General features: G+C 43.5%; 1 protein-coding gene across 1 annotated transcript in view; it reads left to right on the top strand.

The window, feature by feature from the left end:
• Positions 1-1,192: 1,192 nt before the first annotated feature.
• The window catches only part of ass1 (argininosuccinate synthase 1), a 64,063-nt gene continuing 49,549 nt past the window's right edge, over positions 1,193-15,706 (top strand). The window contains exons 1-6 of the mRNA XM_088940707.1: positions 1,193-1,344; positions 3,019-3,142; positions 5,005-5,073; positions 6,397-6,585; positions 9,680-9,736; positions 10,771-10,845. Coding sequence (XP_088796833.1) covers positions 3,035-3,142; positions 5,005-5,073; positions 6,397-6,585; positions 9,680-9,736; positions 10,771-10,845 — 498 coding nt within the window. The 5' untranslated portion in view covers positions 1,193-1,344; positions 3,019-3,034. The remainder of the gene's footprint in view (positions 1,345-3,018; positions 3,143-5,004; positions 5,074-6,396; positions 6,586-9,679; positions 9,737-10,770; positions 10,846-15,706) is intronic.

Genomic DNA, 15,706 nt, shown 5'->3' with positions numbered 1-15,706 from the left:
GACTCTAGCTAGACCAAAGAATGAATTTTGAAAGAATGAAAGATATTACTACTTAATAGAAATGAATTATTATGTGAGATTTAAATAATTCAGAAAGCAATATTGTTGTTTTGGCCACGCAGCTACAACAAGGAGTCTTATCATATTGAACTTTCTAGCCCTCAAAACACAGGAGAAATGTCCTCATTTCCCGGACTAGCGTCAGGCTCATGTTGCCGGCTCTCATTTCCTGCCTGATACAATGTAATTATGTATCAGATTATTTCATGTCATATCGTTCTTCATGTTTGCTGGACACTGATTGTTATGCACAGGGTGTGGATGAAAACTGACATCTTAATCCGTGCTTCTCCTGCAGCCTGAACTGGCTAAACGGGTTACGTCTGTTCCTTGTTCTGGAGAGAGAGACTTTCCAATATATTCTCTAATTACATTATAGACCCAGGTTTTGCATTCTGTGTGGGTGGACATTACAGCCTTAGGAACTGGGGGTTTTCCCATAAATGGGCTGAGGCGAATCCTAGTAAATTGTCAAATGAAAGTGAATAGACTGGAACAGTTATAGATTAAATGCTCAGTACTTCCTTATTCAACATGAAAGGCTAAGATTTACAAAACACATTTCCTTTAAGTATTGATGCCCAGGCATTCAAAACATTCTCATGAGCGTCTTCTTTCTGCAAAAGCGCACTTCACCTGTAAAAGAATGTAGACTGCCATTTCTGCCATTTCCCAGACGCTCAACTATAAAACCGATTAAAAATGAGAAACAAAAATAACCCAGAGAGAAAGAAATTTCATTTAAAACTTTACAAACGCCTTTCAGCTGCTTTACCCTCGATTCTTCCAAGAAACCAGCTTGGATCAAATAACTTCTAACTACCAAATGGGACTGATGAAGGTCTAGGAATCTACGGTCTCGTTTGAAAACTCCTCTTTATGTCTCTACCTGCCGCTCGGGTGACACTGTCGTCTTATCAAATTAATTTAAAAAAATAACATTACGTAACAAACGAAATCTATCCGGAATGTAGTCATAGGCAGAGACCTTCAAAACGCTTAAACCAAATACAACAGTATTTGAACAAAGCACAAAAGATAGCAGTTCAAGTCCTTGTGGTTTAATAATTTAATAAACCGTGCCCTGACTGTGGAATTACAGATTTTTTTGTGCCACGCCCTCTACTGGGGGAAAAAAAAAATATCTGTCTGATATTTGATTGGCTCACAGACCTGCGTGTATTCTGCCTTAAAGACGTAACCTGACTCACGGAGTGCTAAACTGTGGGTACTCACAGTGAGAGAAGGAGATTGTTCTTGCATTCGAATATCTCTCATCCCGAGGTAAGACATTTCGTTTTCATTCAAAGAATGCATGGAGGAGTGTTTCAGGCGTGCACGTCACAGAAGCAAAGCTTCACAGTTATACAAATAAACAGGGGAAGAATGTTTTATACTGTATTTTTGTATGTATGTTGTAACAAATATTCCTTCATTTTTACTCCTTTTTTTACTTAACTCATTCGTTTATCTAGCCTTTAGCCTTTGACTATCTGGTAGCAGCTTCTAAAGGGATAGAGGATGAATTTCACAGTAGATGTGCGACTCGTCTCGCTACACAAGCGACAGGTGCAGTACCTAGTAGTATAAAAAACACGGTACAGATCGTCATTCTGTACATTATTTTCCTGCATATACACGGTTTTACAGTGAAAGGGGTCATCTTTAAAGATGAGTTATCATCAGTTTTCTCATATCCAGTATAATAAAAAAGACTGTCCTTTAACATCCTATTGCAAGTCTCCATTTTTGACAGGGGATCACCTATTAATCATCGTATTAGCAATCAAGAAAATATTGTAATCTAATGCTTTTACAGCAGCAAAATGAATTCTTAGTATCTTTAGTCTGTTTTGAGTTTTGTATAATTCTCCGTCAATACAGTATCTACTGTACGTCCAGTTAAACTCTCAGTTGCGTCATAGATCTCAAGTCGCATACGTCACTTAGGGTCTTTACTGTTACTACGCTGCAATTAGAATCAGTGGTCAGTGAATTCAGAGATAATTGTTGTAATTGTTAAATAACTATCATTTACTTCAAATAAGCCTACGAATAACATGGTTTCAAAATTAGAGGCGCCGGTATTTATGTCTGTAATCGAGTCTGGTATCGGGACTTGTTTTTATCCGTCTCGAACGTACAGTTTAAAAAAAAATGTATATTTACCAGTTTTATGAGTCGTTTATTTCTGACTGTAGATGCACGCTTTGCATCTCATAGTGATTTTGTAATTAGCTTGAGGCAATGAGTCGCAGTAATAGAAAGTTTGAAGTCGGCCGACTTCAGGTGTGAGGTCACGGAGCGCGGTGGCTGTTGACACTGAGGCGCTCGTCACCTTCTGTGTGGAGTTTGAATGTGCTCCCTCGTGTCCGCGAGCCTGTTCTTCGGGTACTCCAGCTTCCTCAAAGGGCAGGATCTCTAGGTTAAGTGACGTCTCCGAGTTTTACAACGACGAACTGGCGTCTCGGGCAGGGCGTATCCGGCCGGCTTCGGAATTCGGAAACCACGGCCCTGGAACGAATGGGTCTTCAAATTGTACTGAGGGCCTTGAGGAAAACCGAAACTCTTTCAGTTAAGTTGAGCAATAGAGGAATATTGTGGGGTTTTAAAAAAAAAAATGTTGCTTAACAGGAGTATAGTGTTTTGCAATAGAGAAAACAAAATGAATAAAATAAAGCTATCATCTTAGAAGCTATCAAGCTTAGAACATGCAGGTGGTTGTGTATTGGATAAATAAAGGATTAATGGATTTTACTATATATATTGTCTATATACTTACTGTATATTTCTTTTCTATATGTATAGCCTCATGTTTTTTTTTTTACTTTATAAACATCAGCTGTTTCTTGAGCCCTGGGAAGACCTGAGAGTAAGCCTTCGGCACCTCTTACTCCTACTGATGGCTAATGTGGTCCAGTGGTCCGTGTGTCAGTCGTGTGTGCTGTTTTCTTGTAGGTTTGCAGCACGCATCATGTCCAAGTCGAAGGGCACCGTGGTTCTGGCCTACAGTGGTGGCCTGGACACGTCCTGTATCTTGGTGTGGCTGAAGGAGCAGGGCTATGATGTCATCGCCTATTTGGTAAGAACGGAGCTCGACCGCGAGTAGTGTGTGCGTGACACCGTGCCACTTTGACCCCAGTTTTAAGACAAGATACTTTGCCGTTTTAGGTGGCATGATGGCACAGCGGGCAGCATTGCTGGGTTCAATTCCTGGGGTGCAGTCTGTGTGGAGTCTGTGTGTTCTCCCTATGTTTGCATGGGTTTCCTCCCATGGTCCAAAGACATACTAGTATGTGAATTGGCTTCTGGGAATATCGGCCCTGGTGTGAGTGTGTGTTTGTGTCTGTGTGTGCCCTGAGATGGGCTGGCATCTGGTAAGTCCCATCCCATCCAGGGTGTACCCTGCCTTGTGCCCATTGCTGGCTGGGATAGGCTTTAGCTCCCCTGTGACCCTGTATTGGATAAAGAGGTTAGAAAATGGATTGATACTTTGGATTAACTCTCTATTTCTGTGTGAAACAGCAATGCAGGTACTTGCCGAACATGCGCGTTTGCAGAAGGCAATTGTATAAAAAGAAGGTGCACTGAGTGTTCCTGGTCCTTCCTTATTATTTAAGTATAATCAGAAATGAACTGAATAATTTACCAAAAGTAAAAAACAGATGTGTCACTTCTGAGGCTGGGCCCTGTCACGATGTCTTTGGCCTTGTGCAGATGAGTGCAGTGTGGACGTCTACATGGCTGATTAGAAATCTGAAAGACTGAGCAGAACACTGAGCCACTGTCAAGTCTAGCTGTCAGCCAGATAAATCACCCATTTTTATCTGAGTGCATAGCCTTTGGCTGCTTTATGAAAAGGCTCATTGGACCGAATTTTCTCTCGCCTGAGCTTTCATTTGATGGATTACCAGCAGGGTCTGTTCAGCATTCTCACGTCATTGTGTTTTGATGAGAATTATTTCGATTATGATCAGCTTATAAAAACCATACCTTAACATAACGTCCTAGAGCTGAGTTAGCATTTTTTTTTTATGTGGCCAAATAAAGACCTTTTATGTACAGAAGAAAATGTGTGTTTTGGGGTGTTAGGAACTATTTGAACAACTTCCTAGCAAGTGTGATTGTGTTCTGTGAAAAGACCCACAGCCATTTATGGCAAGCAAGATTTGATGGACTTAACCCTGTCATGCCAGAGCATTTGTGAATGTCACACTCATCAATATGATTTAATGCAAAATTAGAATTTGCTTAGCTTCCCCCTCTTCTCTCTGATCTAGAGACGTCAACTTGTATTCCTTCTTCCTGATGAAAGGCAGATCAATGGTGAGAGAGATGGTGCTTCAGAAATGCAGAGAAGGGATATTAGCGCACGTAGCTGAACAACTGAAGGAGCTCGCCTGGAGCTGCTTGTGCTCCAGGTGTTGCTGGTTCGAACCTGGGTCTTGTCAGCAGCTGACGGATTTGATCCCCCAATTAGCTGAACACCACCAAGAGAGGGTTTAGTCGGGGGGGGGATCCCCTGGTGATGTAGCGCCCCCTGCTGTGTCCCAGACACCTGCAGGCGTAGGGTGCGGTCAATGAGGAATGCGTCTCTCCTCTGGGTTGCACTGCCTGTGACCTGTGAAAATAGGTGGCTTGATGGAGGGCAGGTGGCAGGAATCCGCCTGCATTTCCTCATTCTCCCTTGGGTGTGGCTACAGCGTTGGTAGCCATGAGCCATAACATGCACAAATCACACCCGGTTGTGTTTATCCATTCACCCATTCACACCTGCACAGCACAACTCGCATTTCTTTCCAGAGGAGGTTCTCGTCTAAATTTCTTCAGTTTGAAAGGAACTCCTGTGCAGCAGAGACTCCAGGTAAATTCCCTCTGGAGCCTGCTGGCAAAAGGTAAGAAGTCGTTTCATTTTTTTTTTTTGCTCTTCTCTTTCATTTTCAGGCCAACATCGGGCAGGAGGAGGATTTTGACGCTGCGCAGAAGAAGGCGCAGAGCCTGGGAGCAAAAAAGGTACAGGGGGCAAGAGGGGTATTCTCCCAAACCGAGGACTAAAATCAAGAAGCTCTACTGTACACTTAGGCGTCTGGAGCAAACTGCCCAGTCATTTCCTCAAATCTTGTTCCCTCGCATCTTTCAAGCTGCTGCAAAGCCTAATAAGAAGATACACTTGAACTGCTTTATTGTTTTCAGCTCTTAAACATCGTAGCTTGCATTTCCAAACTTAACTTAAGTTTCATAAGCAACTTAATCGACTAAGTAGGATTTTGTTTGAAAGATTGACAGCAAAGAGAATCATTAGCTCAGCTGAGGATGCGGTTAAGAGCCCAGCTGGAAGAGAACTGTGAGCAGGAGTTTGGTCCTTCGGGACCAGGTCTGGAAGCACCTGCCTTAGATCAGAACTGCTGCCAAGCATGAAGCAAACAGGTGGCTTGGCAGTATGAGCCCTTTACAGGATATTTTTGCCATGTTGGTTTCCTCTTATCTATCTATGGAGGTATCCTATATTTTTGCACACCTATGTTAGTTACAGTAATTTGCTCCATGACCCCCAGCATCTCATACTTTTCAACTTGAGTCTTCAACACCCCGTCTCTTAGACCTGCAGATACTGGAGAATTCAACTCATTCAACAGAATTCAACAGAATCAGAGACACTGGTGCATGGAACTTACACCTTAACACACAGTTCTCTATATTCACATTAAAAAACGCAGCAGATTTTCATCTAATCACCCCCCCAACCCAGCAGCAGAACCTGTGGCAGATCCTGTTTGGCCAGGAGCAACAATCTAATAAACTTTGCACCCCTGTCACAGCAGCAGCCAATTTGTTTTCACTCTCATCACACACCGAGACCACCCATCTGCAGATGCTAGAAGACATTATTCAGGACTCAACCCAAATCATTTAGACTCCTTTCCCTTGCCTATAGGAGCTACAAGGGACTATAGTCAAGAAATGCTCACCTCTTTCAGGTCTGAATGCCTCCTGCCTACACTGGCTCAGCTACCTTATCCTGTCCCTCAACTGCACATTTTTTTTGATCATGTGATCTGTTCTGAAAAGGCTCCGAGTCTAAAATGGAAGGACACATCGCAGAGTTTGCGATCAGTTAATATTTGTAACTCTGGATATGTGCTCAGCCTACTTTGTAGATGTCCTTTGCTACAGGGCAGTAGTAATGGTCTGCATGCAAGCAGAACAGAAATAAGCACATCAGCATGGCATCCTTAACCCGCTTAGAAGTAGGCGCTGGGAATGTGATCTCTGTTGGATGACGTATGGTTCAAATCATGTTTCTAAATGGCTTCCTCTGTCGATCCGCCCTCACAGGTGTTCATCGAGGACCTGCGAGCTGAATTCGTGGAGGAGTTCATCTGGCCAGCGGTCCAGGCCAGCGCCATCTATGAGGATCGCTACCTCCTGGGAACCTCCATTGCTCGGCCCTGCATTGCGCGCCGCCAGGTCAAGATTGCCCAGCGTGAGGGCGCCCAGTTTGTCTCCCATGGTGCCACAGGCAAGGTACGGTGCTGCCCCAGGGAATTGTGGGTGGAAATACCCAACTATCAGAGGTTTCTTCATTTCAAAGCACGTTTTGTGCATAATATCCTCATTTGTTTTGTAAGTGTATTCTTGAAACGATTGTTTTAAGTAACGATGTCAGCATAATGGCAGCTGTACCAGAAAACTCTACTGGAGTTCCAAACTGTGTGATAAGAAAACTTGCAAATCAGAGGAGACATGCCCAGCCCCATTGGTTGTCTCTAATTAATCAACGAATCTCATCCATCCGTCCATTTCTTGAGTGAAGCAAGGGTTCGGCTTTAGCAACATGGCCGGGCCACTGTGAGCACTTTCACACAACTCCTTCAGGAAATGAATCGTTTCTGTTCTCATTTTTAAATGTTCACATTCACAGTGCATTTTAAGTCTGCACCGTCTGAGGCAACCGATTTGTTCCTGTGCATGGGCTGTAAAAGGACGCCAGCCACCAGATAATTATCATCATTAATTAATTTGGCTTTATCCAAACCAACTTGCATTTGTGCCAGTTTATATAACTGGGCATTTTCCCGAAGCAGACTGAGCACACACATTGCTCAAGGGTGCAATCGCAGTGCCCTGCAGGATATTCAAACAGCCTCCTGGTTAACCTGCTGGACTTCCTCTCATTTCGCAAAGCAGCAGTTTATCAATTAGTTTACTTCCTAACGAAACAGTTTCGACGGAAAGGTATTTTTTCGTTTCGACATGGAAATGCCCTCAGCCAGGGCCTGAGAGCAAGAAAAGGGAAACTGACTGAGAGATAAGCACTGAAGCAAAGAAAAAAAAAAGATGTTTCCTCACTTATGAAGACGCGTCCTTGTGGAAAAGAATAAATGCGCTTCGGGCTGTGGCTGAGTGTGCAGTTTGCTTCCTTCTTCTCCACGTGGAAGAGTCTGCCCTGTGTTCCTGTAGCTCATTCCTACGTGTGATGCTCCGGCCTTATCTGGTTTATGTACGTATTCTGCGAGACCTGGGAAACTTCCAGAAACGTCTCGCTGAGATCCTCAGGGATGGGAAGTGAGGTATTGTGATCTGTCCCAAAGAGAGCAGGACTAACAAGTCAGCAGCCTGACAAAGTCACATTTTTGCTATCTTAACAGGATTAACCTTTACGGTTTGCATTTTTTGTCCACATAACCCACATACTGTAGTGCACGGCTTCTTTCAAAGCTGTCATGTATTTAAATTAAGTCTATATTTTTTTCTCTCTCTTCAATTTCTCCTTAAAGTTTAGTTTATTTGCTTTCTCAAATGCAGGTTCTCTTTCTGGATTCATCACCTGCTCATCTCTTAAAAGTGTTTTTTTTTTCTTGACTTGGAAAAAAAAAATTGCTTACCAGTTTGAGCAACGGGAGTAACGTTAGTGGAAGTGTAGTATTTAAGACGAGCTGCTGTGGGGGTCCAGTCCAGAGGGAGACCTCCACTGCGGGTAGGGTCATGTAGCGTGTGCTACACAGGGGGCAGGCTGGTATGGCTTCCAGGCCTTACTGGGGCCAAAGGTTGGCACTGAGGAAAATCAGGGCACTTAGGAGCCCATTCTCCCCAGCAAAACAAGCGCAGTGGCAGTAAGGGTCTGGGTTATTGGAGGTTTAGACACTATTGCATGCTGAAGTGATAGGGAGACTCATACAGTGTGGTACCTGTCTGGTGGACAAGGAGGAGGCCTCCCAGCGCAAGTGGGCCAGTCTGGGCCAGAGCCAGGCCAACGCACCTCGTGCTCTGCTGAGCTACTGGACTACCAGACGAGCATGATGTGGCCCATTTGGTCTTTCTTGTTTATAACTGGGCGCTCTTAGTGTCAATTCCTCTAGCAAGACACTCGGATATCAGGTGCTTTACTCAGTTAGATGTATTCTCAGGCGCTCAAACTGCTTGTGCAGCATTTCCATCTGTGTGGCGTGACATCATGCTTAAATCAGCAGGTGTTCTCACGTTTGGCAGGCTGACAAGTCCTGTACTAAAGACTACAGCTTATGTTTCTCTGTGCTGTATTAAACACATTCCAGTTCTTCCTTCGAGTGCTGGGTATGACTTACTTCATGATGCTTTAAGTTAACGTGCAGCTTTTTAAAGATGTTGCACAACTGCTGTGCTATTTTGGTGTGAATAGAATTCACATCTCTAGTCAGCTGCTAAGAATGTAGCCAATTACTGGTAAACGGATCCTTTGCTTCCTCAGGCAAGACTGTGAATGAGCCGGATGTGACTTTAGTCCCTCAGTATTTAATGCAGACTGGACTTGGAGAGCTGCTGCCCCCCCACCGAATCACCTGTTATTTAATGGTTAGGGGCATTTGTTTAAGCAATTAACCAATTTAGCAAGAAATGTTTCAAAGAATGAAAGCCTGGTGTTTGAAAGGATGAAAACTATTCTGGTTTTTGTTCCAAATATCGTCTTAATCGGCCAGCACGGTAGCGCAGTGGGGAGCATTACTGCCTTTCAATGCTGCGGCCCTGGGTTCTATTTCAGACCTAGGGTGCTGTCTGTGTGGAGTTTGGATGTTCTCCCCATGTTCTGTACGTTGTATGTTTCCCCTGGGCGCTCCAGTAGGTTAATTGGCTCTGGTATGTGGGTTCAGGCCTGTCTGTGTCTGCCTGCCCTGTGATGGCCTGGCGTCCCATCCAGGGGGTGCCCTGCTTTATACCTGTTGCCTGCTGGAAGGGGCTCTGGCTGCCCTTTGACCCTGTATTGGAAGAAGCAATTAGAAAATGCATGGATGATATCTGATTACTTAATTGAACAAACCGCCAGTTTGATTGATCAAAGTTAATTTGTTTAATTATTCAAAGATTATCTATAAAACCTACAGGACTGGGGCCCTCTAAGACAAGGATTGCAAACCTTTGAATTAATGCTAACCTGTCACGGAAAGCAGCTGTAATATGCACATTTTCCTCTAGGAGAAGATAATTTAACTTCTAACAAATTTAGGAAAACTGGAAAAGTATGTAATACATGCTTTGTCCACTAGATGGAGACGAAATGTTATCTATAACAACTTTGTAATCCTCCCCCCAAAAAAGCATGCGGTACCCTGGTTCTGAATTAACGCACTTGTTTCCTCTTCAGGGTAACGATCAGATTCGATTTGAGCTGACCTGCTACGCACTCTACCCAGAAGTCAAGGTAGGATCTTCTGTATCAAGTTCTGTGAAATTTCTCAAGTTAAATAGACTTTGTAACTCCAACGTTAATGAATACTTAGTTCTCAGGCATTAAATTGGTTTAAGGGTAATCAAGGGGCAAAGTATATACATATACCTTGATAAATGCTATGAGTGATGTGTTTGGAAGCTTGGATTTGCAACATCTCTGTAACATCTTAGAGAATGTATTTTTTATGTTTACTAAATATACATGTACATGGTGGTGTGCAAGTCCTTCCTGTGGAAATACGGGGCTGTATGATGAGGGGCTGAACCTTTTTGTGTTCAAACTTCTTAGCTGCTTATTTTGTGAGAGGCCAAATGATGTAGAGTTAGGGTTTAACAGCATGTTATTATTTTACTCCTTAAAGTGTTGTGATAAATTTCTTTCTCCGAATGCTAGTTATGTCACTTTTTTAAATATCCGTATTAATTTTGCATGCAATTGGGTGGAATTCCTTGATTTTCCCCAGTTTGCAGGGCAGTTGCTCCGTGACACTCAAGCCCTTGTAGGAGACTATATAGAGCTTACTCTCCTTACTCTCTTCCAGAAGACTATTAAGATACAATATTGTTGAAACAGTAATCTATAAATGTTACTTTAAATGGAGCTTAAAATCAGTCCTAAAAAGCCATGTTCCATCTTATGCTATAGTCTTATAAAATCAAGAGTTTAAGCGTACATTTTCCAAAAGCAACTCAATTTAATCTTGAGTGTACAGCAAATACAGTATTTATTCAAGCCACTGGTCAGAATTGTTAGACGATGTGGATTGATGCTAACTACTGTACAAACTGGAATTCAGCTCTTTAATGTGGCTTGCCATTTCTGATTCAGCAAAGTGCATTGTAACATTGTTGTACGAGATAAACCTGTTCAAAATTTAACTCTGGTGTTTCAGTCAGATATTCTAACTCACTCCTGCTTTTATCCAGCGAGCACAGGAGATCAAGCTGCAGCAATCCAGTGAGTTAACATGGCTGTGTTCCATTTTTTCTCCCCCTTAAATGTAGATCATTGCTCCTTGGAGGATCCCAGAGTTCTATAATCGGTTCAAGGGCAGGAAAGATCTAATGGACTTTGCGCAGGTAAAGGTCTTCTTCATCTGCTCGATTATTTTGAGGTGGCAGAACCCGGCACTGCCACAATCACTTGTTAGTTTGGTGGTGGTTTTTCTGAAGAAGGTGTCAAAGTTATGATCAAGTGCTACTCTTTTAAGAGCTACACTGCTTCAGTGCAGTTCAGTGAAGTTCAACATGTACCGTAGAAGCAGTGGCAAGAATGTGTGAGATTTGCCGTCAAATTCTCCCATAATGTGATGACTGTTAACAGTATAATAAAGTTGTTTTCCATTGATTTATCTATGAGCACCACACTTGCATTACTTGACTGGAGCTGGATATAAGAATTGTTTTACATTTTCAAGTTAGCAGATGGATTACTGAAGCCAATACACTTCAAAACTGGGGAAACCTTTTTGATATGTTAGCGATCAACCTGATATGTATATATACACCTGCCATTCTGCAATTTAGCAGATGGGATTAACTTGCTACCTCTATTTGAGATTTCACATCTCATCTCCTTCATTCATTGTTCTGTAACAAGGTGTTTTCTAAGCATTTGACCTCGGATGTAGGCTTTTTCCGAATCTGAATTTTTTCCCCAATGTGGAGTTTTTCTGCTTTCCCTGTGTGTTTCACTAGAGGGCGCTCATGTAGTTTCCCAGCTGTCGTTGTGCTTCAGTTGTATCTGGTTGTACGGGCACAATCTTGGCACGGAGCATTGAATATAGCTGCTTCTTGAACTCCTAATGGAAAAGTGATTCAAATGCAGCTGTGATAAGTAGACTCTAAATACAATAAGCTATAGATGAACTCACTCTATCCCTATATAATGTTCTTTGCAAAAGAAGAGCATCACATCCTCAAGGATGCAAACTTATAAGTGACTCTGAGCATTACAATAAAGAAGAATAAACCAGTTCTTCTCACCCTACATCTCCACTGTACATGGTGTGTCCAGATATTTGAGTGGTTGAATTCTGTTAATCAATACAATGTATAATGATTTATGTTTTTATAAATAGTAGTACCTACCTTTTCCTAGGTTCTGTAAAAGTACACCCATCTGTCAATTCTTATAAAATAACTTTCCAAGAGGTTAGATGCAAAAGAATGACTGGAGTACAGTCTCATGAAAAAAGAATTCTCAACCCTTCATTTAAAATATTAAAAGACTTACAAATTGTCACGTTACCCTTGTCAGGACACAAGTTTACTTCCACACCACTCATCAGTGAACCACATCTGTTTTATTGCCTTTCTCTGATGTGTCCCAACCCAAGCAGTTTAAGAAAGTCCATTGGAGCAATATGAGAAAACAGGTTTTCTCATCAAAAGGCTTTTGGTTAGAAAAATAAAACAAGACTTTTGATTTTGTAAGAAATTGATGGAACTTTGAAACAACAATTTAATTCATTCTCTCGTTTTCCCTTGCTGTAATGGACTGTGCATTTCCAATTGTTCATTCGTGCTGACCGGTTTAGATAATCAGCGGTTGGAAATCTAACAGAAAGGACGTAATGTGCATTTGGCTTTCTAATACTTCGTGCCTGTATGTTTTTTGATGAGGCACTGAAATCAAGGGTTCAAGCCATCAGTTGTGCAAGGCTCATTACAGCACAAGATCAAAACACTTGATGCCCCATTGCCTTTGAGTGAAATGGGATAATTATTGGGGTGTGTGTCTGGCTTGTTCCATCATTAAAGACCCCAGTCTGGCCTATCGTGCCCTGGTGCTGTCAGTAATAGGGTGTGTGTGGGGGGAGTTATAATTCAGAATGGGTTAAACTCTCCAGGTGGATAGACATAGGGGACTGTCTTTTCATCTCTTGCTTTCAAATGACGATATTGTATGTGGGATTATGCGTGTCCATTTAAGATGTCTTGCAATCATTTGACCCCCCGCTGAGACAGTGGAAGGGTTGTTTTTTTCAGCCTTTTGCTTTTTCTTACAGCCAGCCTGCACTGAATCTCTGCAATACACCCCCCCCCCCCACACACACACACACACACTCGCCCCCAACTCTGTTAAACCCTGTAGTTGTAATATAAAAAATATCTGGACCAGAAGGAAGGAAAATCCTGTTATTGTGATGCCTTAAAACAACGGACACCGTTTCATTTTCACCCTGGCAGCTTGTCACCAACTGGAAAGTTGAAAGCCTTCATTGAAGGACTTTTAACTATCTAAAAAAGCCAGAGGACTGGTCATAATGTTTTCTCACAGAGCCCCCCCTTCACAATAGTTGCTGTGAACTACCTTTGTAACACCGGCTGTTTTTTGTGTTGCAAAAGTAAAAGGGATTCAAAGTTTTTAAGCTGAGGGTGTGGCAGAATGGAGTATAAATGGACACGAGAGCACAGTCTGTCAAAGGGCAAACTGTGCCCGACACCAGGAATGGCAACCCAGGGAGACAGAATCAGGAGAAAATACAGGAGGCAGAACCTGTGACTGTGGCCAATAGCCCATGTCCCTGGAAAAAAAACAACTCTGTTCTCTCCTGGCCAATACAGTATGTTAAGAATTTAACCACGTAACGCTTACTGTACATCTGTTCCTTCGGCAGACAGCTTTATCCAAAGCAGCTTGCACTCGCATGTGGTCAACATGAAAACAGTGTTGCAAACGGGCAACGGTGGCATAAAACCACAAAAAGCACCGTGGTAATAAAGTGGAAGGATGTTGCGCAGTGGAGCAGGACGGTGGCACAGTGGTTGGCATTGCCGCCTCACACCGCTATGGCCTTGCGTGCAGTTCTTGACCTTTGGCGATAGCTGCGTTGGGTCCTCCCCCATGCTCGTGTGGGTTTCCTCTGGCTCCGATTTCCTCCCTCAGTCCAAAACATGATCGCCTTGTTAGCTTTTGAGAAAATTTGCCCTGCTGTGAGCGTGGGCATATCTGTGTTTGTGTCCGTCTGCCCTGTGGTGGACGGGCGTCCTGTCCAGGGCATGTCCTGCCTCACACCCGTTGCTTGCTGGGATAGGCTCCGGCTCCCCCGCGACCCTGACTTGGCAGAAGTGGTTCGAAACTGGACGGACGGGTGGCTGTTGCACAGTGCTGAAGAGTTTCAGTGCTGCTTGACAAACAGGAAGCACTGTAGTAATCTAAGAGCATAGTTGGTAAAGTAGAGCTAGTGACGGGCCTCAGGGGTTAGCTACTGCATATCCCAAAGAGGTGGGCTTTCAGATTCTTCAGAGTCTGAGGTTCTGGTTGGATTAACATGTTGGGCATCAGCAATCCGCAAGAACAATCTGTACAATGTACCACATGTACCAGTTTTTACCCTTTTCACCAGTTGTGAAGAGGACTGGGAGCTGGGGGATTGTATAGGCCAGGGCAGGTGATGGAGATCTGTCTCATGCCCCACATGTCCACCACACATTGCCCACAGCCCCTTTATTCACTGTGGGTTCCTAATATTTTGGCCATTAAGTGGTATATCGCATTCCTGTCCACTTACACATATTTTTGAAATTCAGCTTGACAAAATAGCTTTGAAGGCTGTGTGTTGCCTCTACAGGGAATATAGTGAGCTGTGTTGCTTCAAACCTTCGCCATTAATGCTTGCCACTCCATTTCATTATAAGTGTAATGCCGTGTATCCTATAATGGCTGTATCACATTATGGAACTCGTTTTTTATTCGTTAGAAAATAGAAACTTATCATTTCGGTCTGAAACCAAAAACACATTCCAGTTTGCCTGTAGCTCCATGTGGCGTTTCCCACTGAGACGGCCTCACCCCTAGCTACATGCTGGACAGCATAGTGAGAGAGAGGAAGACATTATCAAGTCATAAGAAATGTAATGATAAAGGAAGAATTAAACAAGCATCTTGTATTATGGAGCTCTTCACATAAACCTTAATGCACTGTATGTGTGAATGTGGAAGTGGCATGCAGCCACATTAACAACTGTAACATATACTTACCAGGAAGTTAATGGTAGTGTCTTGATGCAGTTGAAATTTCTCTGTTATATTAACATTTTATTTCTCAAAGCATTCAGTGTGTGTGTATATATATATAGCGATCTACTTTATGAATCCAAAAGTAAGGCCTGTCAGGTTGTGAGCAGTGAAGACCTCATAGTTTCAGATTTCTCACTTGCTGTAAATGCGGTGAAGAGCATTTCTGCTTTGGGAGGAAACGGGCAGCCTTTCCCATCCCGTGCACCTGTGGAAATCCTCCGTTGTGGCTCACAGGGGGAAGAATCGAGCAGCCTCCGGACTGTGACGTGCATGTGCCCCTGCTGACGTGTGTTCAGCTAGAGCGGTAAAATCAGATCGGGCGTCTTGCAGTTATTGATGCTGAAGGGTGCGGATTGTCTTGAACTGGGAGGGGTTGTTGTGGGGGCGGGGCGGGGGGGGTCTTTTGCCACATTGCGCCATATTTTCTTCTGACTGCCGTCTCCCCCCCTGCCTTACCCCCTATCCATCACTTTCAGCACCTCCACTCTCCAGAGGTTTACCCTCTCCAGCTCGTACCCTGGGGGCTCGTGGGGAACAGAATTGGTCTCCGAAGGAAACATATCAGCCCATAAACAAATAATTTGGAGAGAGTCCCACCCGGGCAGACAATGGTCGGTGTGAAAGGGGAGAAGGTTAGGGGGGGAACCATTGATCACTGAGCACTCGTTTCCTTTTCTCCAGGCAGGACCCTGCCGTGGGGGCACACGCCTCACTGCTCCATAGAACGCAATGCTCCCCACTCTCACCCCCCACCCCCCCCCACCCCATTCCCTCCCTTTATCACACAGCTGGCAAGGAGCCCCAGGGGCGATCAGCTAAGTTTGTGGGCACAACTGATAAATGAGAGCCTTCCATTCCGAACCAGCAATTCTTTTGTCCTGCTCTTAAATGCATTTATTAGTGAGCAATGGCAAG

The sequence above is a fragment of the Atractosteus spatula genome, chromosome 23, assembly GCF_055471065.1.
Source record: "Atractosteus spatula isolate fAtrSpa1 chromosome 23, fAtrSpa1.hap1, whole genome shotgun sequence".
In the NCBI taxonomy this organism is placed as follows: Eukaryota; Metazoa; Chordata; class Actinopteri; order Semionotiformes; family Lepisosteidae; genus Atractosteus; species Atractosteus spatula.
This window is presented reverse-complemented; position numbering and strand designations above follow the sequence as displayed.